The sequence below is a fragment of the Amborella trichopoda genome, chromosome 9 (genome assembly GCF_054954075.1).
Source record: "Amborella trichopoda isolate Santa Cruz 75 chromosome 9, AtrichopodaSantaCruz75HAP2 v2.0, whole genome shotgun sequence".
Classification (NCBI taxonomy): domain Eukaryota; kingdom Viridiplantae; phylum Streptophyta; class Magnoliopsida; order Amborellales; family Amborellaceae; genus Amborella; species Amborella trichopoda.
Genome location: NC_142344.1, coordinates 32,387,844 through 32,415,778, shown reverse-complemented (window position 1 = coordinate 32,415,778; position 27,935 = coordinate 32,387,844). Strand labels below are relative to the sequence as shown.

Sequence of the window (27,935 nt, the reverse complement as noted above, 5' to 3'; positions counted from 1 at the left end):
ATTGATCATGGCGGTGGTGGATAGTTCCAGTGCGGATTTAGGGTTGAATGTTGGTTCATCAAGTAGAAATTTCGGTAAAGAGGAGTTGCAAGGAACCAGATATGAATCAACGACTACTTCTGATTCTCATGGTTTGGATGATCCTGATCAACAAAATCACCAGCATTTTTCTCAGAACCAGCAAACTTTTTCGAGCAACCAGTTTAATTTACAACAACACATGCACAGTGGTAATCACAAGGTTCCGGTTTCTCAAAAATTGGATCACACAGGACTGCAAAGTTTGCAGGGGATGATGAAACCAAGGAGGATCAATGGCGTCGGTATGCATGGTGGTCAAAATGGTGATGTATCAGGGGGATTACAGGAAGGGTTTAAGAGAGATATGAGGGAGCTCGAAGATCTTCTGTCTAAGCTTAACCCAATGGCTGAGGAGTTTGTTCCTCCTTCGCTAGTGAACCATACATATCCTTTTGCCAACAATTATATGATGCAGGCTCATAATGTAAATGGAAATGGAAGAAGGGTACTATAAAACCTTTCATCCTCCTCGTTGATTTTTGACACTGTAATTTTTCTTTGTTGCTATTTCCATGTATTCATAAATGGGTATTTTCAGAAGAAGAACAGCAGTTATAATCAAGGGAAAAGGAGGATAAATAGTCGGACAAGTATGGCTCAGCGAGAGGACTCGATTAGAAGAACTGTATATGTTTCTGACATTGATCATCAGGTTAGCTGTCATCAAGCTGAAGAAAATATGTAGTTTGTCTGGTGGCTTAAATTTTATCATTTTGTAGAATAAATCTATTGGACTGACGCTTCCTGTAAATATATTCTATTATGTTCCTGTTGAGTTTTTCTAGTGTTTATGTTACACTGCCCACTAATTTCACTAATTTTTCTTGAGGCACCCTCTTATTTTGTATCTATATTTATATGGTAATGCTTACTTAGCTATTTTCTTATCATGCAGTTGTTACATTCCATTGTTTATGTTAAATTATCTACTGCCTTTCTTGATCGAAATCTATATAGGCATGGTAATGCTTATATTGTTTGATTAGTTTGGCTTTCAGTTGTTATATGCCATTATTTTACCTAGCTTACTTTTATTCTTTTTGGAAATCCATATTGATCCAGTAATACTTATTTTTGCTGTTTTTATTGGCTCTCAATTGCTATTTTCTGTTATTCATGTTAAATGATGTTTATGTTTCTTAAGGCATCTTCATCTTCTGGGAAGCTGATTTATATTCTTGTTATAAGTATATATCAATATGGTAATGCTTGCTTAGCCTATTTCCTTCGCTTTCAGTTGTTATTTTCCATCAGTTACGGTAAATTAGCTGGTAATGTTTCGTAAGGCTTCTTCATCTTCTGTAAAGCTGAATTTGAATCTAGCTATGCTTCATATAGTGTCCTCTTCTACTATGTGTCTATCATGTCCAAGGTTTCATTTTGTTTCCCTGTTATGTAGGTCACAGAAGAGAGGTTGGCTGCTCTTTTCGTTAATTGTGGACAGGTAATATCTATCTTGGGATTAAGTGTCTAACCACCATGACTTATTATTATCCCTCCTAAATCTGGTTGGTCCATATTTTCTTTCATTATTTCCTTGTTAATTGATTTGTAGTCCCTTGAAATATGCATTTGAATGATGGGCTAGAAATTGTTCTTTTTGACTTTAGGTTGTTGACTGCCGTGTATGTGGTGATCCAAATTCTGTGCTTCGGTTTGCATTTGTAGAATTTACGGATGAGGGTAAGATTTTCTTCTCTATAATGTCAGATAAGGATGCTATATATGACTCAATAGAAACTTAGGCTTTTTCTTTTAACCATAGTCATTGAAATCTCACTACAAAATTACTTTAATGGGACATATGGCACACACATATCTGTATCTTCCTAACCAGATATGTGTCAGCATTGATCTGCTTCGCAATGAGCACATATATGAACTCCTTGACATACATAGTAATGTACCGTTGTTACTGAAACTCCAGAAGGAGCAAGGGCTGCATTAAGTCTTGCTGGCACCATGCTTGGTTATTACCCAGTTCGAGTGCTGCCTTCAAAAACCGCAATTGCACCGGTTAACCCAATGTTTTTGCCGAAGGTGAGATGGACTTGCAACATACTAACTTATCAAAATAGGCACCCGGGTTTAATGTACATAAAATAAAGATCTTAATGCTCTTGTTTATCTCTAATATTCAGCCTTAGGCCTCCATAGGTCCTTAGATTCTTTTTTTTGTCATTTGCTTCTCACTGGTCCATGTTTTGCAGTCTGAGGATGAAAGGGAGATGTGTGCAAGAACCATTTACTGTACAAATATTGATAAGAAGGTAACCCACCTTGGGACATGTTGGAATGCTGTAATAAGAGCTGATATTGTGTCAATTTTCATGAAACATAATCTTGATGAGTCAATCCAAAAAAAAATTATCTTGTTGAATTCCTTTGTTCCCCTTGTGTATAGGTTTCTCAGGCAGAAGTTAAACTTTTTTTTGAGACATTTTGTGGAGAGGTCAGTAGTATTTAATTTTGACTTTCTTCTAATGAGGTCGAAGTTATGGTTCCTTTGCAAGATGCTGAAGTGAGCAAAATAAAAACTGATCTCTGCCACACTGCTTCCAGGTTTTTCGCTTAAGACTGTTAGGAGATTATCATCATTCTACCCGGATTGCCTTCGTGGAATTTGTACAGGTATTCTCTCCCTTTTTTTCCCTTTTTTAGGTAGCATTCACATGTTAAAATTATGGTTCAAATCAACCTAGGGTTTGTGTGGCATCTCTTGGGGAAGTACTGGTCAGAGTGTTTTCTTGGGTGATTTTGGTTTACTTTAATCTTTGCTTCTTCTGTTTTTGTTTCTCATCTTCCTGAATTGTTCTATAATAGCATAATTTGTGCATTGCACTTGAGTTGCATGTCATAACCTAAAATTTTCTTTTCTGATTGATGCAGTGGGAACTTATTGTTTCTCTCCTATTAAGGGTATGTGCCACATGCATGATGTGAACCACACATACAGGGCGATGTAGCTCTAGATTGTGGTTCATTGGTTGTCTCTTAGGTATATTGAAAGTATGGGTCAGTTTGGCTAGTTGGGCTTTGCCCAACTTGGGCTAAATCTAGATCGCAGACATGGAATTATGGATAGGGGTATCATATTTGAGACGTTTGTGCGAGCATTCGCTTGCGTGTGTGTGAGCTAGTTTATATGATACATGGATTATTATGTTCACCGTATGCAGTGTGATTACATTGCATATGTTAATTACAATGATATTATATAAGTTTCCATACTGATACTATTTTTTTGTATCATATTGGCACCAATATATAATAATGGAAAAGTATTCAGTTATCTTAGGATTTCTCTACCCTTTGGTAATGTCACTATTCACTAGCCAAGGGGCCAAAAGAAGGTATCTCTTCAATTTTTGATTGCGACATCCTCCTAATGTCATTATTCACTAGCCATGTGGCCAAAGGAAGGTATCTAGCCAATTTTTGATTGCCATAACCTCCTCTTAAACTTTCACCTTCTGTCATCACCCACAATGAATTTGATTCCTCTATGGAGTTTCTTCACTTCACTATGCTTGCCTAGAATTACTTGGTAGTATACTAGTATTGTTTATAGTTGTTGGGAATGTGATTGGGGGCAGGATCGACGGATCGAGGCTACGTAGAAGATCCCTATGTTGGGGATCAATGTATGGACAACCTCAAACTTAAGGAACACAACCCATGCGTATTAGGGATGAAGTTCCTTAATTAGATAAGATCGGATCGAGTGTTATTATATAGGGGGGCAAGATCCTTTGATTAAGATCCAAAGTTCCCCAACACATGTTTTTGACATCCTCAACTGGTGGAGCGTAATACAAAAAATGATCCAACATATTATGGACCAAGCGATAAATTTTATAGGAGCCGTTTAGTTGAAAAATGAGGTCCTCATGTAAGTTTAAATAGGGCTCCTTGGCTCTACAACATAGTTGCCAACGTTCTTGAATTAATAATATGTAATGTTGCATTTTTATTAAATAGAGAGAAATTTATCAAAATTCTCTTAAGATACAAATTATTTAACATTTTACCCATATTGTTTGATTTTATTTCAAAATACTAATGAAAGTAAAGATGATGATAGTTGCCATTGTGTAAAATGCCAAATAATGCATCTCTTATAGGTATTTTGATAAATTTCCCTTAAAATAAGAAACTTTAAATTTCTCCTTAGTTAATTATATAAGTATGTTAAATAAATCAATTCATTTAGTAAATTATGTCTTCTATAGTTTGTGTAGTTTAAATGTTGATTCTTGTAATGTACGAAACCTTGTGTCGCCATCTTTTAGCCCAAAACTATATATATATGAAATAACTTGCTTTTTGTTATTGCTTATGAAATAATGGGTTGGATTATTTGTTATGGAGGATCATGGGGTGGATTATTCATGAGGTGTGTAAAACTCTAAATTATCACAAGTTATTTACTTAAGAAATATTGCCCTTAAGAAAGCAATAATGCATAAGTTATTGTAGTGACTAACAAGGTGAGCTAGGAACTTTGGATTCTAAACATTTATACTTTCTAACTTGTAATGGAATTTGGTCCACGACTCTTGGTCCTGAGGAAATAGATCCGATAGAAGCCGGGAACAGAATGACATGATTAAAGGAACTCATTCCCTTGAAAAAGGGATCGAGATCCCAAATTCCAAGAAAAAATGTAATCCTTGGAAGATCGGTTCCCGAGGCCTTAGACTTGAGATCCCAGAAAGGATCGCCGACCAAAACCTTCTTTTACCATTATGTTTTTTATGTCATGAAGATTATCAAATCCCCTGCATTGCATTGTACTGTTAATCAATAGGAAGCCCTTAAATTTTCTCCAAAATCTCCATTGAACTTCTTGATAAGAGACATATGGTACTCTAGTAAGGGGGATGAAGTGCCTTTGGTATTCTTTGTCTAAAACGAGAGGACTTCACTTTTTCTGAACCTCTTCGCTATTTCTTCAATGCTCTAGAAGTTAATTACAGAATAAGAAATAGTCTTCCGCCTTTCCGAGATAGGTGGCTTCTATTGCAACACTACCCCACGCCCCCCCCCCAACAACAACAACAAAAAAAAAAAAAAAAAAGTTCCCCTGTATTCACTTTCTTCAATGCTAACCAACCCACCCCCCAAAGAAAGTTCCCTATATTCACTTTCTTCAATGCTCATTCACTATATTCACATTATTCTAGTTTCCATCATTTTGTTCATAAAACGAGTTTCTTGAAGCTTCCCTTAGTGATTAGCTGCAATGGTTAGAGGAGAAAATGGTGCTATATTTGGAGCGCTTCACTCCAGTAAAACCTTTTAGGAGTACTTTAATCATCAATGAAAATGAAGCATCTCAATGGAAGCATTCATCTATTGCCACCATTAGGTTAAGAAGATAGTTGGGAACAATGTTTGAAAACTTGGAACCGGGTCAAGACTCGAGTAGGTCCAAGTTTGAGTCGGCTCTATATGTCTTCTTGATTCCCCATAAAAATAAGGAAAAATAGGAAAATTTCAAAAATGTGAAAATTGATAAAATGGAAAAAAAGAAGAAGAGAATAACTTGAAGCTATTGTGGCCTTTAAATAGTTTTTAGGTTGTTACTATTGAGCATAAATTCAAAGGTTTGAGTTGGACTATACAGCAACAATCACATTCATAGGAGCGCACCAAATCACAAATATATATCCAAAGCGACTCAAAAAACAACGATTATGAATGGCTTGAACTACAACCAATACAATATGAATGATGGGGAGGATCATAGTCATCCCAACTCTCTCCTAAATGGTCCAAAATGACTATGATGGTTCGGTAACTTGTGTAGCCTCTCCTAAGCCAAAGTCTCCAAGGCTAGTTTTATCCTTAAACTTTGTTCCTTGTTCCTGCTGCATTGGTGTCATGATCTCCTTGCTTCCCAACTTGTACAGCTCTTTTCCCACCTTCCTCTTCTTCCTCCATGATTGGCCTGAACTCTGTTTCCCACACCCTCTTATTGAAAACTAGCTTCTCCACTTCTACCAACCACTCCTCTTTTGCATCCTCTGCAATGATGTGATAGATTCATAGTCAACTTCCCTCAACTATCGCTTTTAGAGGTTTCAGTTGTGATTGCTATAAACCAGGTTTTGAAGCTTGGCTGCAGTCAAACTATTTCTCTTTAGCATATGGCTAGTGGTTACATCCTGTTGCAGGACAGGTTTGACTTAACACCTTGATCACAATTCTTTGCTGGTGGGGAGCTCCACAGTCCCATGTAGTCCAACCAATCTTTGAAAAAAGGAGGAGAAAGTCATAAATGACTATAAAAGACTTCGCAACATTATAGGATTTTGACTCTTCTAAAGAGACCTCCCCTCTCACGGAACTTGAGGATCTTGACTCTTTTGGAGAGACCAGAAATCTCTCCGCTGTCGAGACTCAAAGGAGAAAGGATGCCAATTCTGAGTTCCTCCAAACTGTCAAAAAGGAACAGACTTACTGGTGTCAAAGATCTGGGGTTAAGTGACTAGTGGTGGGCCACAAAAATACTGCTTTCTTCCATGAGATGACTAGCTCTAGGCAATGAGTCACTGCGTTACCCAAATATCTATTTACTTAAAGCTTGTTTGCTGAACCTAATGTGATGGATGCTACCAATGTTTTGTTTTCCTAAAGTTTGTTCTCGGCCAAATCAGTGCCTTGTTCTCACTTTGCTGACCTCCCTTTCCCTACATTAAACTCCATCTCTGCTTTGTGGCTTTGAAGGCAATTTACAAGTGGAGGAAATCTCACAAGCCATCTCCAACATTGGTGAAGACAAGGCACTGACCGCTGATGGCCTCTTGGTTGCCATTTTCTCTTGATTGTGGAATCCATTTTCTCTTGATATGTTGGTCTTTTCTGATGAATTTAACCCTAGAGGCATCATCAACAAAGAAATGACTGCCATTTTCATTGCCCTCATCCCCAAAATTGAGGGAGCTATTGACCTTAAAGATTTCAGACCCACAAGTCTCCTCAACTCCAACTGTAAAATCATCTGAAAGGTCCTTGCCGCGAGGCTTAGAACTATCCTGGGTCAAGTTATTTTCCCAAAACCATTGTTTTGTTAATAATAGACAGATCCTTGATGGTGCCCTTGTTGCTCATGAAGCCGTACATTCGAGGCATCAGATTGAAAGCCTGAACTTATGTTGAAACCAGACTGGGAAAAGGCTGATGACCATTTCGACTTGTCAATTCTTGACCAAGTCCTCCTGAAAAAATGTTTTGGCCAAACATGGAGAAAATATCTCCATGGATGCATTTCTTCCACCTCTCTCTATACTTGTTAATGGTTCTTCTGGAGAGCATTTTTTCTCCTCTACAGGTTTACGATAAGGGGACACTTTTTCTGCTTTCCTCATTGCCTTGGATGAAATCTTTCGTAGATCTATTTCCAGACTGCACAACATGGGCACTCTCTCTGTTTTCAAACTTTCTAGGGCTAATCTGGCATCTCCAATATATAGATGACGTCGTGGTCTTTTGTGATGCCAACTCCGACTAATTTGATTCTTCTGGCATTTTTCCAGATGCTATGGATTGGCATTGGTTTGAAAATCAGCATATCTAAAGGTTAATGAGGAATTTCCTTTAGATACTATGGACTGGCTTTTTTCCAGATATGAAAATCAGCATATCTAGATGCTATGGACTGGCTCTTTTCCAGATGCTATGGACTGGCATTGGTATGAAAATCAACCTGTGTTTCAGGCCAGTAGATGGGGCTGCGGTAATGACCAATTCCCGGCCAAGTATGTAGTCCTTCCTGTGTTTGGGCAATCCTAGAACGGCCTTATGGGACCCCATTGCAGAAATATTCCAGAAAATACTTGCCTTTCTATTGGAGGGAGGATGACCCTCATCAAAGCTACCTTGTCCAATATGCCAATCTATGCTATGTCGCTCTTCAAGATGCTTGCCACCATCAACAACTATCTCGAAAGGCTAATGAGGAATTTCCTTTGGTCTGGCATTACCTCCACTAACAAAATCCACCTAATTGCTTGGGATAAGGTTTGCATGCCCAAAAAGGAGTCCCAAGCTAATGAATTCAGCCCCTATTGGCAAATGGTAGTGGCGCTTCACCACAAATCATAACCTTTTATGGTGCCAAGTACTCCTTCAGAAATAAGGCACTGATTTGCTGGGCTGGTTTCCTGAGAGGAACCCAAGGCCTGCAGCCTCCTTTGAATTTTTCTAAAACTTTCACAGTTTTTGCGAGCTTTTCAGGCCTTTTTTTTTGAATAAGAGCTTTTCAGGCCTTTTGTATGGTTTAAAGTAAATTCTAGAGAAAGAGTTCTCTTTTGGAACCACATTTGGATAGGCAATCCACCACCCAAAGAAACTTGGCCAAATCTCTTTGCTATTGCTATAAACCCCGATACCACTTTTGTCCATTATTTCCATTACAACGACAGTAGCCAGACCTGGACCCCCACCTTTAGAAGAGCACTCCAAGACCATGAATGAGATGACCTAATACCTCTCCATAGCCATCTTGCCTCGCTTTTCATCAAGGGTTTTGGGTGTGAAAGTGTAATATGGGCTAAGGCTGGGGTTCTCTCAGTGCCCTCCTATAAAGCACTTGACCCGGCCTCCACCCTTTGTCCGCTCACTATAAAGCCTGGCTCACTCAAAGTCCCTCAAAAATCTAACCCTTTGCCTAGCTTGTTATCTCTAACTGGAACTTTAGACGAGCTACAGAGGAGAGCATTCAACTTTTCAAAAAGATGCCGAATTTACAGAGAGGAAAAGGAACCCCACTATGGGCCAAACATTTCAAAGTCTTCCATTGGCAATGGGTCACCCCAGGGTCCATCAAATACCTTTTCTCCTCCTATTCCCGCACAGCCCCCGCCTCCCCCCTCTCTCTGTCTCTCTCTCTCTTCTTCTCCTCTTCCAAAACTCAGCAGGTTTATATCTTTGGAGAGCCTCTATCTAATCAATCCCTTAGTCCATTTGGGAGGAAATAAACCTGTCTTTCCGAGAAGCCAAAAGTAGTTAGAGAGGTAGGGCTAGAGATCTCATGATCCTTTGGCCAACATTGCAAGCTTCTCAAGGGCTTCTCCAAAACAAATTTCAAATCCAACTAGAGAGACATGCTTCAATCCAAATCAACCAACCAGTCATGGTCCATGGTATGGAACTATGGACTTCCCCTTCCCCCCCCCCCCACCCCCTCTTGGCTTAAAGAAAAAAAACGACCTTCAAGAGGTCATAAAGGTCAACATGGATGGATGAGCCATGGGGAACCTGGGTCTATGTGATGTTGGTGGAATTTTTGGAGACTCATAAGGGACCGTCTTACACTCTTTTTCCACCCAAATTGGTTTCGGCGATTCTCGTTGGGATGAAGCAAATGCCATTCTTAAAACTTTCTAGAGATTCAATCCATGTTGGGGCAGCCACTTGCTTGTGGAAGCAGACATCAAAAAGGTTACTTTTTGGGCATCTTGCACTTTACAATCTCCTTGGCAACTAACCCATATTTTTTATCACATTGCTCATTTATGCAGGCCACCGTGAGTTGATTTCTGTCGTACTTGGTGGGCGGCAAACTCAATAGCTTATTTGCTCGTGAAATACGAAGTCGCCCTTGAAACCTCATCTTTCTAGCTATGACTTCTGGATATTTTTTGTCTTTTATTTCTTGGTGTTTTTAGTAAAGACCCTAATATGTGGAATGCCTAATTTAATGATCTCTCTCTCTCTCTCTCTCTTGGTGTCTCTCTCTTTATAGGCTTCTCTTTGCTCCTCCACGATAATCGCAGGTCGTACATCTTCCTCCCTGTCTCTCCTCTCCCACTTCTTCTTTTTCCCTCTTCTTCTACCTCACCACTTCTATGTCTTTCCTCTTTCTGCCTTTCTCTCTTCCTCCCCGTCTCCTGTATATCTCTTTCTTCCCTAACCAATTTCTCTATGCTTTTGTAGATCTACTTCTATACGCTCTCGCTCTCCTACTCTCACCTCTTTCTATTTCCAAACCACCTTCTATGCCCATGATTTCTGAGACTCAAGGTGTGTTACATGACTTTTGGATTGACATTTTGTTTTGCACCTGGCATGTGGGTGCCTATGCCCAAACCTTGTGGGTTTTTGTAAAAAGACATATTATGTACTAATATTTGGTCACCAGTTCTTCTTCTTAAAAAAAAAGAAGGAATTATAATATAGGTCCATAGGAGCTTGAAAGATGATCGGGATCTAGCTGAGTGCGAGATCTTCTAGGAGGTTTGTTGCAAACTTTAAAGTTGAGGAATAAAACCGAGGTTTGGTTGTTTACATGTGGCTTGCATAACTCATAGCTGAAAGAAGTGACAATGTGGAATTCTAGGGAATAAAATAAAAAATTTCTCTCTACTTTTATTAATATAACTGAATTCCACTTACAAGTACCACAAAGCAATGCTGTAAATAAGAAAATCAACACTACATACGACTTAGGATCTTTCATTTTACTGCCAGATAAATATAACTCGACACTGTACAACTTAGGATCTTTCAGTTTAATGCAAGATAAATATAACTCAATCCAAGGGCTGAATACAAACTTTAACTATGGATTCTAACGCATATAGTGTTCCTGGAAATGGCGATAAATTAAGCAATAATAACTGAAAATAAACCATGAACAACCAGGAAGACTTACTCGACTTTTGCCTAGGGTAACTCCCTTAAGACTTGCTATACCCTATACCCAATTACTTGACCGAAGACACTCTGATCGTTTTGGCCATGCTGAATTCTTTGAAGCTCCTTTGGGAAGACCTTTTCAGATCTGAGGTTTAGTGAGCATAGTCTAGATCTGGATTTTTTAATAACCTGCATTCCACCTTAGTGGTACCAGCCTTTTGCAAAGTGGGTAAGGGGTGCCCCTCTCTCTTAGTTTTAGGTGGGTGTGCTACTTCAAGTTTGCTAGGGTGGTGCGCGCCACCCCTGTGTGTGTGTGTGTGTGAGAGAGAGAGAGAGAGAGAGAGAGAGAGAGAGAGAGAGATGTGGAGGGGAGAGAAGGAGATGCAGAGGCTAAGAAATCAGGTGGTTAGAATGAGGAGGGCTACTCTTTATTTATAGCTTTCAAATGGTCTAGGTATGCCGATTTCAATTAGTACTCATGGCCATAGGACTCCTAGGTAATATGTGAGGTGAGAAACAAATTTGAGCCATCCATCCCAAAAGTCAACCATCATGATTGAGGGAGGAATCTAGGAACCTTATCCCATGAATCTTTTGACTCACATCCACTTTTAGTCAACCTAAGATAAGACTATTAAAATCTCATATTCGATTTTAATTAGATTTTCCTCTCTCTCACAAAACGTTTGTAGGAATTCAAGTCAAAAAGATTTGGTTAAATTCAAAGATTGAAAGAATATTTTCCAAACACAAAACATTCTTTACTCTTGCTCCCACAAAATACGCTCACAATTCTTTTTCAAAGCTGTCCTCATAATCTCTCTCCTTTTTTTGTGTTTTTTTTTTTTGTTCTTTGTTTTTTATTAAAAGAGAAAATAACACAATCTTGAAGTAAAGGAGGAATGTGATCACCATCTGGGGCGTGTGGCCCTAGTGTGCCTCACATCCCCCCCATGTGGGTCTCACAGAGCCCCAACAGAAATAGAAATTGTGAAAATGCCTTTTTAGGGTTTTTTTTTATTGCTGAAAATCATTTTAAAAATTCCAAAAAATGTCTAGAAAGCAGAAAACCATTTCTTAAGTTGAAAACAAAATTTCAAGAAGTAGATTGGTATCAATAGGTCAAGAAAATTAACTGTCAGGGCATCCTCCCAACTCGTTAACCATGATCCTTGACTATTTTCTTAAAACATCCCAATAAGACCCATGACCCACAATCTCACATAGGGGCTCATGATTGATTTGTCACAATAATCAATAAATAATAAAACCATAGTCCTAGAATATGGATTATAGATTCTTTCCTTAAGAGCAAGTCACATACACATATCACTATAGTGCTAGGGGAATTCTTTGTGCATATGCGCATGTATCCAGTTTTTAGCGGTATTACGAGCGCAAGAAGCATGTTCTTGTGGAAGCGACTGAGCCTTCAAATCCGCTCGAGTCGTTTCCTGAGGAAGAAGTGCTTACACATATCACTATAGTGCAAGGGGGATTCTTTATGCACATGTACATGTATCCGTTTGCAGGGTTGCTTCTTAGAATGCGACTGTCATGTGTACACACTGTGCGGAAGTTTGTTGAGGATTTAGCCCTTACTCTTTGTATGCCTCTTATTGCACACAGGAGACCACAAAACTCTCTTGACCAAAAAACATAAACATCCCTGGGCATCTCTCCGACCTCAACAAGGGATGACATTTGGAAAACCCGCAATGGTGGTGCCATATGCCTAGGGGTAAGTGTCGGGGTAAGGGTCGTTGGACATGACTGGGGCCACTGTCCGCCTAACAATATGTCAGTCAACCAACACACACACTCCCACTGAAGTGTATTAACATTAATTTTTTTATTTACATGCTTTCATAGGCTTTAGAGGACACAAACCCCAACAATAACTGCCCTAAGTTGGGAAAAATTTTCAAAAAAGAAAAGTCGTTCGTATATCATTCAGAGCTCCATGCTACAACTTTTCCATCTCGCTCCAATCCTTGGATGCAATATTTCTCCACCTCCATGATCACATGATGATTTGATTTTCTAGGGCTTAAAATATGCTGTGTTGAAGAAGACTCTTAGATAACACACACATTTAAGACAAGAACCCATGATTAATTTCATGAACCTTAAACCATAATCCAAAATCCAAATTCCAAATTCCAAAACCCAAATGGATATAACAATTAAATTTTTTAAATGTTAAACCATCTATCTGCTACATGTATCTTGCAATGCAACTTCTTCTTACATTACTCACTTGTTATCTCCTAGATTTTCTGATGCAATGTGCTTGTGGCTTCACTAGCTTTGCTTTGCACAATCAATTGTTTCATACAAGAACCCATAACAGGCTTCTCGTCGAGTTGACCATTTTGAAACTAGCACTAAAGGTTTTGTAGCTACTACAATTTGCTCACCCTATCCTAAAGCCTCTTGCTATTTATGACCCCTTCAACTTCTCTTTTAGCTTGAGTCCTTGAGATAGGGGCATTTATCCATTCCTTTGAGGCAACCATTTTGTTTCAAGCTCAACTTGTGACCTCATTATCAAATCAATGGAGAAGACATGGTACCGAATTGTGTGATGGCTAACCTAATTGGCTTCCTTCCCTCCAATGTTCCAAAAAGCAAAGACGCTCCTTAGGCAGCCAGGGGTCCTAATCACGTATAGTGTGTGCGTGTGCGTGTGCGTGTGCGTGTGCGTGTGCGTGAGGCCTTGCATCCAGTACTTCAAGTTCATCTTCTTTTTTCTTGTCTCTTTACTCATCTTATATATAGAGTGTGAGAGAACATATCGGCCCGTGTGTGTGAGAGAGAGGTCTCACATTGAACACTTGGAGGACGTGGTCATCTTTTTCTTCTTATATGTAGAGAGAGAGAGAATATGAGTTTGTGAGAGGGGAGGCCTCATATCGAACACTTGGAGGTCATCTTCTTCTTTTATTTCCTATTATATGTAGAGAGAAAGCATATGGGCTTATGTGTGTGAGACAGAGAGGGGCCTCGCATCGAACACTTGGAGACCATCTTTCTTTTTCTTGTTCTTCTTATATGGAGAGAAAGAGGGAGCACATGGGCCTGTAAGCGAGAGAGAATAGGGCCTTAACCATTTGTATTGGCCTTAACGTTTTTTGTTTTTTTAAAGGAGATTTATGTTTTTCTTTATTTCTTTTCCTTTTTCCTTTTAAGGGATTGCACTAGGTGCATATGTGGTTCCCCCCCTGCACTCCCAGGGGGTGGGGGGGGGGAAACAGTTTTCTCCCTTTCTAGCAGGGAAAAAGTTCTTTCTTGAGCTTGGCTCAGGATTTTTTTCTTCCCCTGGCCGAGTTGCTTCTAGGCATCCCCTAGGCGCCCAACTTAAAGCAAGCGTGTGGGTGTTGTCTACGAACTGGCCCGCCTAGACGGCCGAGCGGCTGGATTTTTCAACATTGCTGTCCTCACTGTATTGCCTCCTCAAATTTAGAATCCATGAATGATTCTATATGAATTTGGTAATGGTCTTCCTCTTCTCAACATAGTCCTAACATTCCTAAGTTTCCTACTATCTTCAAGCATCAGGTCAATGCAGTGACTAGACAGATTCAAAATGAAATTCTTGTCTTGCATTGGTTAGTTCTTGGCATTGTCAGTTCTAAATTTGGACTATGTACTCCTACTGAACAGCTTTATCTACATCATCTTGACTGCTAAGGATATTTGTCCTTAGTGGACAATATACACAGAAATTAATCAATGTCCTCAAGTTTATGTCATTCCAGACATCTGACATGATGGTCACTGGTGTTTTTCCTCAGATTTGCTTATAATCATCAATGGAGAGGTCAATGTTAACGACCTCCTCACTTAAGCAGGGCCAATTAGGTTCATATGCAGTGGGGGTACTTGATCCCAGGCCCTGCATTAGCTCTCATGGATATTATGGGCTCGTAGTTTTTACTGTTTGCATTTTAAAAAAAGTGGCAGCATCATAGAAGAACGTTGCAAAAACCTTCTTCGTGTGCATCCTTAGATTCTGAGTGAAACTGGACATGCTAAGTCCTTATTTATGATGATGTCTTCAAAAGGATTGGGTCAAAGTTGACTTGCGTGCAGGCCATGTGCTTCAGGTGGGTTGAGCGGGCTGAGGAGGTTGTCCAATCTATGCTTCTCGCCCCACCCTTCTACGTCATGCTCGTAGACCTGAACAAACCTCATGTGTTATATCATTATTAACGTGGCTCGAGCTAGCCTCTGAGGACCCCCCACCTCCAAACCTCCCCACACGCTGCTCGAGCTAGCCCATTTTGACCCCTTGCCTATAAACCTCCCCTATTTACTACTCTGCTAGCTGTACATATCCTCTTGATTTGCCCTCCATCCAGGTTCGAGTTGGGCCTCGAAACTCCTCGACACCTTTTTTGTTTATTTGGTGGTTTTGGGTGTTTTTTATTTTTTTATTTTGGGGGGGTGGGGGGTAATGGGAGGGAAATGCCCCCCAAAACCCATTTCTGTTCATTTTCTTGCTTGAAAATACCCCAAGTCAAAGTCCTCTTTTGCTTGCGACTTCCTTAAAGCTTGAAATTTATACCAACTAGTAATTTGTGACTCAGTTGTCTTACCACCTGAACCCGCATATATAAAAAAAAGAGCATTTCAATGCCTAAAAAATTGCTCATTTCCAGCTTTTATTGAAAATAAATCGTTGTTAACACTCAATTCGAATGTGTTTTGATGGGGTTTGATGTCTCTAAATGCATCAGATATGCAAGAACATGTTAAACAAAAATAAAAGAAAGAGAAAGCATTTGAATGCCAAAATTTAAATTTATTAGCTACACTTGAGATTTGACCTGTTTACATCTTACGTATACTTTCTGATAAATTTTCATCAAACTACACCTAGGCTAAAATGTTAGATAATCAAATATTAGGTGTATTTTGATAAATTTCCCATGCCAAAAAAAGTTGCTTGTTCTAACTTTTTTCCAGAAAAAAATCATTGTATGCACCCAAATTGAATGCACTTGGGTCGAGACTTGCATCCTTGAATGCATCAGATGATGCCTCTACTCTCTCTCTCTCTCTTATGCACACTTGCACATGTGGCTCCTCCCTCACTGTTGCTTGACATCCATTGGGGACTCTGTGTGGCCGTGTGTGCACACTTGCATGCGCACATGGCTGCACTCACTCTTTGAGCACTCGACCAACATTAGCCTCTTTCTTTTTTGGGCCATGCATCACTTGGTCTGTTTGGGTTTGTGTTTTTTGTAAGTGTATTCTAGATTGAGTTAGCTGAGCTAAATTAGTGATCTTCATATCGGTGGTTTATCATTTGGAGCTTATTATTTTGTTCAATATGGGTATTAACATGGGTTACACTCCATGCCAAATTGTTCTGTGGCAACATTAATTGTAATCCTTGAAGTAAGGAGCTTTCCCTAAATCCAGTATTTTGATGTGAATGGCTAGCTACTGATAAATCGTACCTAGCTTAATCAAAATTTCCCTTGAAATTGTAGCACTTCTGCTATGTAATAAATTTTTGAGATATGGGATATTGATATGTAATAAAATCACTTGATGTTTTCAAATCAATGTTCTAAAACCCTGCTTGGGTAGCGGACGCGGCCCCTGCCCAAGACAAGTTACTTGGGTGACAAATCACGCTCAAGCCAAGGCAAAGGGCTTGAAAAGACCAAAAAAATGGAAATTTTCTGACAAATCCCTAAAAATCTGAAAAAAATGGTAAACATATAAAAAATGTACAAAATAAAAAAACTTATAAACCATGAAATATGAAAAATTGATTTTATTGTCTTGAAAAGCAGTAGTAAAAATCCAAAAATATAGGAAAAATTAAGAAAAAGTAGAAATATTTTAAAAAATTGTTAAACATAAAAGTATATGGGGTTGTCTACAAAGAGACCATTTATCTTTTGTACATGGAGGTCACAATCATTTTTGTCCCTTAAATTTGAAAATGGGCGGCTGTAAGAGTGTCATTGAATAGACACAAAGTTCCAAAAAGAAAATTCTCGGACTTCGTGATACCCCAAGCCATCTAATTTGATATCTAACGATTGGAAATGATTGTGACCTCCATGTACCAAAGATAAATGGTCTCTTTGTAGATAATCCCAAAGTATATAGTAGTTAATTTACCTGAAGCGTTGGGGCCAATCAACTAGTCTTTGCGTTTACTGCGAATTGATGCCTTCAATCCTTGACAAAGCTTCGTTTAGATAATCCAAACCAGAAACTCAACCAATTTTGGGGTTCCATCCCGTTCTATTTTTTAAAAGTGTATGCTACGCTTGTGAGTAGTACAAGTTACCCCTAGGTGCCTTTTCCGGGCCCAGCAGGCTGCCGAACCTGAGTGACAAGCCCAAAGTCCGAGTCAACTTGGGCAAGTTGTCAAATTATGTTTTAAACAATGGACACTCCTTTGTATATGTTTTTGCATGTGTTGACACACTAATGATGTGACATCCTCGTTTGACACTTTAGAGGCCTAGGCACCTCAACATTTCTTCTTGAAATCCCACTGTAGAAATGCTGACCCAATATCGGACTTTCCCCATTCTTAATACCGCAAGGACGTATTACGTTTAAAAGGTCAATTTCGATATTGGCATTCTAACACACGTGTTTGTGTTAGCAGTTGACACACATATCCATGACGCAAACATAGATGACAAGATTAAACAACTGAAACTTGAATTTTACAGCTAGAAAACCATACTTATTGAGCAATTTGACTGTATGAAGGCCTTGGTACCTGCTTTACATTGTATAGTTTTTCATTAACTTGCATACATGCTTCAGATGTTCCATGAAAGAAAAACGTATGGCTGCAATGTTGAGAACCTAGATGTCTTGATCTGTTTCACTTGGGGAGAAGATGGTCCTCATGGATGCCATTTTTGTCTTGGGGTTGATGATCACTTGATAATTTTTTTTTTTCAATGACAGAAATTCAACAATACCTTTATTTTGAGAAAGTATGAGTAAAATAAATCTCTCCTTGTGCCATTCCATAACACCATTTTCTTTATGTTGTAAACCTGAGGTAATCAGGTAGGAAGAAACTATATCCTCATTTTCTTAGCCTTGGTGAACCAGTGTCCATGCCGTCTGTCCTGCATCCCCCTGTTTCCCCTAGCCAGTTCTCCTACTCCACTGAATTTTTTGGGATTGCTCCTGTTTCCCCTAGCCAATCCTCTTCTTCTCTTTCGGTAGAAGGCGATCTAGAGAGAGCTGGTGGGAAAGATAACACTCGAGAAGTTGACAGGATGAAGAGATGTACAGGGTAATGGGATTTGAACAACTTGGACCCGAAGGCCCGGCACATTGGTTCTTGGAGGTGGACGCCCAAAGCAGGTTCAAGGTGAATCTCAAAGGACATCGCGAATTGCTTAACCTTTTTTCTTTTATTGATTATGACAAATCGCAACTGATGTCAAGCCTCCTCCCACCACTGCCCAAACCTACCCCACTCCAAGGCGATCGCCCATGACTGCCTCCACCCCTGCTTCTCCTCATAACTTATGAAGATACTCTCTTGGAATAGTAGAGGGTTGGGACAGAAGTCCAAAAGGGATTCGGTGAGAGACTTTTCTTTAAAACTTTCCCCATCGATCCTTGCCTTGATAGAGGCTAAACAACCAGAGCCTACTCTGCAATCCATCCGCAACGTATGGGGCAGAACGCCGTGTCAATGGGAATCATTACCGGCGACGGGGGCTTCTGGCGGGATTTGGGTAATTTGGAACCCAACTAAGTTTAATCTCCTCTCGTCTCACATAGGAGAATTCTCGATCTCCTTCATTCTCTCTAAAACAACCGATGGTGCGCTGCTTAAATTCTCTGCCTTACCACATTTTGCATGGTGCCTGGGTGGTGATTTCAATATCACCCGATGGTCTCATGAGAGAAACTTCAACACCAATATTTCCTAGGGAATGTTGGATTTCTCTAACTTCATCTCTCGACATGAATTTGTAGACATTCCAATTCAAGGGAATGCCTTTACCTGGTCCAATCACTCTGCTCAACCCTCCCTAGATCGTTTCCTTCTGTCCCTGGATTGGGAAGTTGCTTTTCTTGGTTCACATGCACTTACCCTACCTAAACCTACCTCAGATCATCGCCCCATTCTTCTTGCTACACAAGCGATTGGTAGGGGGCCAAAACCATTTCGGTTTGAATTGGCTTGGTTGGAAGAGCTGTCCCTTGCGACTCTCATCCCCAATTGGTGGAATTCTTTCTCTTCCCAAGTCTCGGGTAGAGAGGGATTCAAGCTACAAACCAAAATCCAATTGCTAAAAAATTGGAGCCAGTCTCGGCCAAGGAATTATTCTCAGTTAAAAAGCTCTTGGCTCAACTGTATCCAAGACCTTGATAAAATTGAGGAAGTTATGCCCTTGATAAAATTGAGGAAGTTATGCCCCTTTCAAACTCTGAAGTACAGGTTTGAACCCAATCCAAGCTGGAATACCTTTCTACACTCAAGAAAGAAGAGCTTTTTTGGTACCAGAGATCCGAGGTCTAATGGTTAAAATCACGGGACCAAAACACTGCCTTCTTTCATCGTATAGCCAACTGTAGAAGGAGAGAGAATCTGATATCCACAATTAAGGTAGATACCAGTTTTCTTACCCAGCCAGATGAAAACGAAAATTCCATCCTAAATTTCTTCATGTCCCTCTGTACTGCCCCTGTGGGACACAGGCCAAGGATGACCACTTTGGATTTCCTTACTGTTCCTGATCATTGGTCCAGCGAGTTGGAAAGACCGTTTACAGTTGAGGAAATCTCAATCGCCATTGACCAATTAGCTAAAGACAATGCTCCGGGGCTGGATGGTTTTCCCATGGCCCCCTTTAAATCTTTCCTGGGTACTTTCCTACCTAATTTCAGGAGCTTCTTGAAGAATTCTATCATAGGGGGATCCTCAGCAAAGCTATCAATGCCACCTTTATAGCCCTTGTCCCCAAGAAAGAAGGTGCTGAAGAGCTTAAGGACTTTCGTCCAATCAGCTTACTCAACTCTTCATACAAAATTTTGGCAAAGGTATTGGCTTCAAGACTCAAGCAGGTCCTTCCTTTCATCATCTTGCAGTCCCAATCAGCTTTCATCCAAGAAAGGTTGATCCTGGATGGTGCGTTGGTTGCTCATGAGTGTATCCACTCTAGGCATCTGTCCAAGAAACCAGGCTTGATTTTCAAAACCATTTGGGAGAAAGCATATGACCACGTGGACTAGTCATTACAGGATGAGGCGATGGCTAGAATGAATTTTGGTCCTCGATGGAGAAAATGGATTAATGGTTGATTTCTACCCCCCATTTTTCGGTCCTTATAAATGGTAGCCCTAAAGGATTATTTGCTGCTTCGAGGGGCCTCTGTCAAGGGGACCCTCTATCTCCCTTTCTTATTACAATAATAGCTGAGGTTTTCAGCAGGTCTATCTCTCGCCTCTACGAGGAAGGACTACTTTCGGCTTTCCTCTGTAGCTCACAAGGTCCTTTGGTATCACACTTGCAATACGCAGATGATACCCTAGTCTTCCTAGATGCGGTTCCTCAGAAATCGAGAACCTCATAATCTTCCTCAAATGCTTTGTGAAGGCCACTGGTTTCAAAGTAAATATGGAAAATCAAAGATGATGGGAGTGGGCCTCACACTTCAAGAAATCAGATCCCTGATTCCTTCTTGGGATTGTAAAGTTGAGGACCTCCCTACCACTTATCTGGGGATCCCTTTAGGTTTAGGGAAACGAAAAAAGAGACATTGGGCCCAAGTGATTGATAGAGTTGATAAGCGTCTAGCTGTTGGAAAGGAAGATTCCTTTCCCTAGCCGGTCGTTCTACTTTGGTTAAGGCTACACTGGCAAACTCCCCTATTTACTTAATGTCCATCTTCCATATGTCAATGTCGGTGGCTAATAGACTGGATCAATTGATGAGGAACTTTCTGTGGTCTGGCCAAGCCGAAAATCGAGACATCATCTAATCTCTTGGGATAGAGTCCGATGGCCCAAACCCCATGGTGGTTTAGGTATCAGAGATCTAAGAAAGCATAATCTCGCTCTGTTGGGGAAGTGGTGGTGGAGATTGGCCACCCAACCAAACTCTTTCTAGGCACAGGTTATTTGGAATAAATATAACATTCCGGATCACAATTGGGTACTTGAGAGGCCATCACGAAGTAGGGCTTCAGGAGTTTGGAAATCTCTCCCCTCTTCTCTTGCTCAGTTCAAGAAAGCTCTTCGTTTTCATCCAAAACAAGGAAATAGAGTTTGCTTTTGGTCTGATATGTGGATTGGACATGCTCCCTTGAGGGACTTATTTGCCTGTTTCAACTTGCTTCCGACAAGGAGTCCAGTATTGAAGATGAAATGGTCTTGGCAGGGGGGGTAGAACTTGGAACCCCATGTTTCGAAGGAATCTTTCTGAAGAGGAAACATTAGCTTTCACCACTCTTACGGCTGCTCTTCACCCGGTGTTCTTACCTCCATCAGGGAGTGATTCTTTGGTATGGAAACTATTCCCCATCTGGTAAGTTTTCAGTAGCATCTTTCTATAAGAAACTTATCCAATCTCCTACTTTCCCTTTAAACCCCATCTCTCCTCTCTCCAAAGTGTGGAACACAATGGCTCCTCTAAAAGTTCAGTCGTTCAATTGGATAGCTGGCTGTCAACGGCCCCTCACACTTGATCAGCTCCAAACAAGAGGCCTGCCACGCCCTAACAGGTGTGTTATGTGCTTGAAAGAGGAGTCAAACCCCCACCTTTTTCTACAATGCAGTGTGGCTTATGAGAGGGTCTTTCAAGGACACAACAATGAAGTTTCAGGGCTGTTTCATAAGGTTACATCACTCGTAACTTTTTGGGCTTCCACCCACAGTATCTTTGGTGGGATTCCTATGAGTTCTTTTCTTAGGCAATGGGACAATATTATTCGACTCCAGCCTTTCAAGCTACAACGACCTCACAACTGGTTACCTCCTCCAGAAAATGCCATAAAGCTTATCTTAGATGTTGTTCCTTGGGTAACCCGGGCCCTTCAGGAGTAGGGGGTGTTTTCCGTGACCACAATCGAAATGTTCTCATGACATACTCAAAATATGTCAGACATGGAGATTCACAAGTTGCCGAAGCATTGGCACTCTTAATGGGCCTGAAATTTTTTAATCCATCTTGGGGCCAATCTTTTGTGGTGGAAGGAGACGCAAAAAACATTCTATCATGGGCAGCAGGCACCACTACCCCTCCTTGATACCTTTCTAGAATTTTTGATGAAATTTACCACTTATGCAGGGATACCAATGTCGGTTGGACGCATACTTGGCGGACGTCGAACTAGTTCGCCGACCTCCTCGCTAAAGATGGTGTGCGATGCGACCACACATGGAAGACAATGAATGGTCCACGTCCTTTTTTGCACTGGACCCTCGAGGTCTTCTAGGACACCTAGATTTTTTGGTTCTTGTTTTTTGTAACAGGGTGTGCTTATAAGCCCAATTTTTTGTGACCTCAGTCTTTTGGTTACAGCCACTTCAAAAGGATATAGGTTGTATAGGGTTTATGGCTTAAATATTTTGACTGAGATACCTCGCTCGTGGGTATTCTCGGTCCTCTCCTCCCTCTATCTGTTGTATTCCTTTCTTTTTATATAGTAATACAATGTTAACATTATAAAAAAGAAAAGAAAAAAGTACCCGGGTTTCATAGAATCTCATGTGGCCTCTGGAATTGACAACGCAAAGAAGATAGAATCGGTACCATTAAAGCTCTCTAGAAAACAATTTCCAGCCATAGGCCTCTTACATGTATTTATAGTAATTCTCAACTTGTAATCCTTTCCTTTTGCAGGTTAAGCAAACCGATAACTTGACCAAGCTTCTCTTATAAAAAGGAAACCAAATTTAAGGAAACCTAATAAATTTAGGGAGTAATATGGGGAATCCAACTCCTAACTGCAAAAGCAAATGCAAATGCAAATGCAAATGCGAAGAGAATACAATAACCAATCCTAAATGTGGAAAGACCATAGAAATAGCAGTTGTAGATGTTTTATGAGACCTTCAACTGAGCATTGGATCACCCAAAACTGATATTTAACCCCAAAGTGAATTGCATTGGAAGCTAAATGTGTCAACATTATGCTCAACTTTGCTTCATAAGCTCTTGGATCTTATCCTGCAAATAATCTTCTTGTGTTTTTTTTTTGTGTTAGCTAACATGTGTGGTTGCAGTTAAGGCTCGTTGTGCACATTGGGGAAGTTAGTCATTGATGTAATTCAAGTTATTGGGTCATCATCTACTCCACCTCCCTCGTAATCCTAGGTGCTTGCATAGGTGATTGTCAGAGTTCTTGACAATTTTGTTTTAATCCAAACAAATAAGTAATATATAAACAAACTATGCATGCCAATGTTCTTGTTAAGATTAGGAAAGATACATGGATTGCTGCTTTTATATATGCCCATGACTTACCTGTACAAATACCCCTTAACCCAGTGAAGCCTTTGGCAAGCCCTAACAATAGGCTTGTCAACTGCTACTCCCTTTCTTTTTCATCCAAAATATTAAAATCCATCATATGCGATTGCATGTTTGATGAGTTTTTGAGTTCACCATGGTAAAGTGGAAAATTCTCACATACCTTACAAGGTCTCTTCCTTGGCAATCTCTTACTAATCCTCAAACTCGTGCCAATTCTGGACTTCTTGATGAGCTTACATCAAGGAGTCATGTTGCTCGTGGCTTACCATAATATTCCTCAAATTCCATCAAAGTTTATGTTGGATTGCTCGTTGGCGGCTTACCATACTTTGCACATGGCTTGGATTTCTATATCTTACTTGAATTGTTGCGTTCCACTTTCTATCAGGGCACGAGCTCTAAATCCTTTCAATTTTTCCAGTATTAGGATCCAAGAAATTGTTTAGTCTCTCACCCATTCCTTAAACTCGTGCTCATTAACATAGTAACGGTTGTTACCTGATCTGATCTCTCTCTCTTGTAATGCCCTGTGAGATGGCCAATAGGGCTCTAGACTTAGGTACTTATCCTTTTTGATAGGTTGCAGTGGACAAAGCCCATAAGGACTGCTTGTATGATTTATATTTAAAGATATTATTCCTCTTTTAGGCTGATGAGAATTTTCCTTTTTGACTTCTTTCGAAACATTGTTAAGAGTAGGCTTTCCTTACTTTCACTGAATTTCCCTTTAGCGTTCCATGTGGGACAGTCTGAGCACATGATTACCTTTTTTACATGATGTCTCGTAGATCTGTCTGCCATGGTGATTTGATGAAAGAAGTTTGATCGATTGCACATTGCCAACAGAAATTAGGTCCTTAGGTATCTATGTATTAAAAAAGGCTATGTATTAAAAAAGGCAATCATCTCTTCGTCAAACATTTAGCATTGATTGGTTTCAACTAAAGGATCCAGTTTTATAAGTCGCAGTACGATTCCACTGACAATAAGTAACACTTCTACAGTTTTGGGCATTGACTAATGTAAAAGAAGCCCCCATATGGTTTGGAGTTTGTGTATCTTTTAATTGGTGGGAATATGGTATTCTTGGCAGACACAAATTGAGCAGCCATCAAAATGCACCAGAAAAGAACTTTGAGAAATGTGGAAGAAGTAGCTATCCAATCTACTTGACATCTAATGGTGCCAAATATTGCTACAATTATCTTCGGTACATGGGTCTGATCATAGTTGTTTGAGGTGGCAGTGGGTTTGGAAGCGGGATTGGCTCGGGAAACGCCACAACGCCATAGGGTGGAAGCTCCCTGGGGTTAGGATTGGTGTCCCTACATTCAACAAATTAAGTAGCTAAATCCTGGGATATTGGGGAGCGAGATTCCATGACACTGGGATTGAGGTCTTGACTTCAAGGGATTTAAGCTCCACTATGCATAAAACAAGATCAATTAATATTATATGATAAAATTAGGATCAAAGCAATACCGCTCAATCCGCTATCGTACACCTTATTTTCCTATGAATGCCATAGTCATAGTACTCCAATTTACTACAATAAATCAATTTAATAATATCATAAATTGGCTTACTATGATATTAAGCTCTAGTTTCTTAATACCATATTTCTAGTGTACCACGGTGATATGCACCATAAGTTAACATATTCCATAAGTCAACATATTCTAAAGAAATAAATCCATAATATCCACGAGCGGGCCAATAATTCAGTTAATAGTAAAGCTCATCTCCTCTGAAGGATCCTACAAGCATGTAGATCGAGATCCCATTTTATACGGAGTGAGATCTCTATTTCTCTAAAGCCAACTCCCTCTAAGATCCTTATAGGATCCGCGGGATCGAGTTCCCAAGGTGGGATTGTGGCTTTACCCCCAAAGTTCCCGCAACTATTTGTCTGATAAAAGGATCACAAAAGAGTCAACAATGGGGCCTAAAAATTTCCTTAAATTTGATTGAATACTGACTTAAAGCTGATAATAATGTTTCTTATTAACAATTGATCCAAAGTAGCTCTTGATCTTGGAAACTGGGCAAAAGATTGAGAAAAAACAATGGCAGTCTAGTTCTATGAAGATCTGCGCAGTTCAATTTAAAGGTGCTGTATTAAAAAAGGCAATCATCTCATGGTCTGCTTCTTATGGGAGTCAATAAAAGATCCGATACTCTTCCATATGAACCAAAAAAGAATTCAGGAAAAGAACATTGAGAATAACTTGTGATGTGCTTCTGTGTGTTCCTGGTGAGTCATGACCGGTAAATTTAGGTGGTGAGTGAAAAATAAATTCAAGTGCTGAATTCTATCTTGGCTTTTAATAGAATAGATATAGATTGAAATCGATTACCACTGGCTATGTTGAGTATATGAGTGGCAGTCAATACGGGGTGGGATTTCAGAATACAGATAAATCATCATTTTGGAATCGAAATTGGGCCCATCAATCAACATTGAGGGTGACTCTCAAAATGTCATAGCCTGGGCCAACAAATCCCCCTCGCTGCGAGAATCTCTTGGTCTCATTTATTACACCTGGCAAGAAGCTAAGTGATCAATAGTTGATTGCCTAGCTAGGGAAAGGGTGAACTAGTGATCGATAGCTAGTGATCACTTAATTACACTTGGGCTTGTGTGGTTAGCTGCTGGCATTTAGCTGTGATACATCTCAAGTTCGATTTCTACGGCTAAACTACCTAAAAAAGAAAAAAAAAGAAAAAGAAAAAGGGAAGGGGTGAATCGACCATCATCCCTAGGTACCAGTTTTTGTATAGGCACATAGCCATTTCTAGTACCAATTTTATGCATGACACACACACCCCTCATTTTTGCCATTTAATACAAGGAGTTAGTTATCAACAAAAAGAAGGAATCCCCATTTTGTAATGATCTAGGGATAGGTTCTTTTCAATAATCCACTGTAGAGTTGATGTTATTGGTTTTTGTATTGGTATTAATTTCGAAAGGAATTATAATCAGCATATAATTTGGAGAGAGAAGCGTGAATCTGTATCCGACATTGGAAGGCCTAGTATGAATATCATTGTGCTGCCTTACATTCTAACAAATGGCAGCAATAGTAATATGTTTGTGTTGGAATTGGCAATCAAAGAGTAAGAATGCATAAAATTTTATCATGGAAAGCCTCGTACAAAAGTGACATTGTAGCCGAACATTGCAAAGAATATAGTAGTCATATGCATCTTTGCACTCAAATTTTGTGCTCATATTGACTATTTAAAGCTGGTCTCTCAAGTGTTCATTTATAGTTGGGTTTCCTAATGGATATATGTGGTCATAGAAAGACGTATTTTAAGACTGATGATTACTAACAGATTGTAGGCATTGGGTTGTACATAAAAAGAATGTGAGAAGGCCAATAGGCTTGCATTTGCCGACATTGTTGTTCTTTTATTGGATTAATTCATTATCCGACATCCAATGGTATCAACGAATCATTGGTATTTGTTATTACCTGGCACTTATTATCAGTCATCATTTCAATATTCAGCCATGCGAAATTTTTATTCTTTCAGGCAGAAAGTGCAATTGCTGCTTTGAACTGTAGTGGTGCTGTCTTGGGAGCTTTGCCCATAAGGTGAGTATATGATTGTGATTTCCATGGCCCTGTGCATTAGGCTATATTTTGTGTCTGTGCTTTCGTGCTTGTGTGTGTGGATGTGTGTGTGCCTGTGGGTGAGTGCATGCGTGTGCGCTCTCCTAAATGCTTCATCCATTTGAACATATATTATTTATCCTTGTGATATCAAGTGAGATCTTCGCAAATCTAGCAGTACTTCTGCATATGTTTTTGCTTGAAAAATGAAGCTCATTATCAGTATGGGCGTCGAGTTCTGATGAGGTGCAGTTTGTTATTTGTTTAGGGTAAGCCCATCAAAGACACCAGTGAGACCACGTGCTCCCCGTCCATCGATGCACTGAGCTGCAGCACGTAACTTAATCGGTACATCAGTACATACATAAATATATTGTAAGTTAACAACCTTCTACACCTGCCCCCCCATCCCTTGTCCTCTCTCTCCCTCGTTCAATTTATATTTTCCTTAAGGAGTCTATCACTTGTTAACCTATAGGACACTGAATTTTTGTGTTAGGCACCTAGAGTCGGTTGGAACTTCGAGGCTTTGGACTGATGAATATTAAGATTAAGATGGTTGGAATTGTTGGCAGAGATAACTGTGTTGGGTTTCAGTTTATGCTGCTTAAGTTAAAGCATGTTTAGATGGAGAGGATTCCTTAGGGATTTCCTAATGGGTAAATATATTAAAAGTTCTCATTTAGCTAGTCTTTTGAGAATGTTTCGCCCGACCTGTACATGTTTACTTGGTTATTATGGCTATCTGTGCTTTCTTCTCGTTTAGGCTTTGGTTGTGTTGAAAATTTTGATTTCCCTCAGAGAGCCTCTAAATAATTGGTGAAGTACATGTTTTATGCTGTTGATAATCACAGGCTCGTTCCTGGATGGTATATATTGGTAATGTCACCCATGGTAGGGTGAGTTGCATAGCATGGCCATTGATGTAAAATATGGGATTAGACTTTTTTTTTTTTTTTGAGAAAATGGGATTTTAGACTATAATTACAAGGTCACAAACATACTTAACCAACAGATGTGAAATCTGACAGCAAGGTGTGTCACAGTTTGAAAAATTTTATTTTGATTTTGTGCCAATCATTCCCACTGCGCTT

General features: G+C 39.8%; 1 protein-coding gene across 7 annotated transcripts; it reads left to right on the top strand.

Moving 5' to 3' along the window:
• Window positions 1-27,606, top strand: LOC18426551 (polyadenylate-binding protein-interacting protein 12). 7 transcript variants are annotated; one of them, XM_088848092.1, is made up of 11 exons: window positions 1-505; window positions 623-733; window positions 1,481-1,525; window positions 1,692-1,764; window positions 2,009-2,121; window positions 2,292-2,351; window positions 2,486-2,533; window positions 2,644-2,712; window positions 26,762-26,823; window positions 27,110-27,216; window positions 27,341-27,606. In XM_088848092.1, the coding sequence occupies exons 1-10, from the start codon at window positions 8-10 to the stop codon at window positions 27,165-27,167; spliced, it is 1,137 nt and encodes a 378-aa protein (XP_088704218.1). In that variant the 5' UTR covers window positions 1-7; the 3' UTR covers window positions 27,168-27,216; window positions 27,341-27,606. The 7 variants fall into 7 exon arrangements, with proteins under 7 accessions (XP_088704218.1, XP_020518204.1, XP_088704217.1 ...); XM_020662545.2 differs by having other exon boundaries at window positions 620-733; XM_088848091.1 differs by having other exon boundaries at window positions 1-526.
• Window positions 27,607-27,935: the final 329 nt, after the last annotated feature.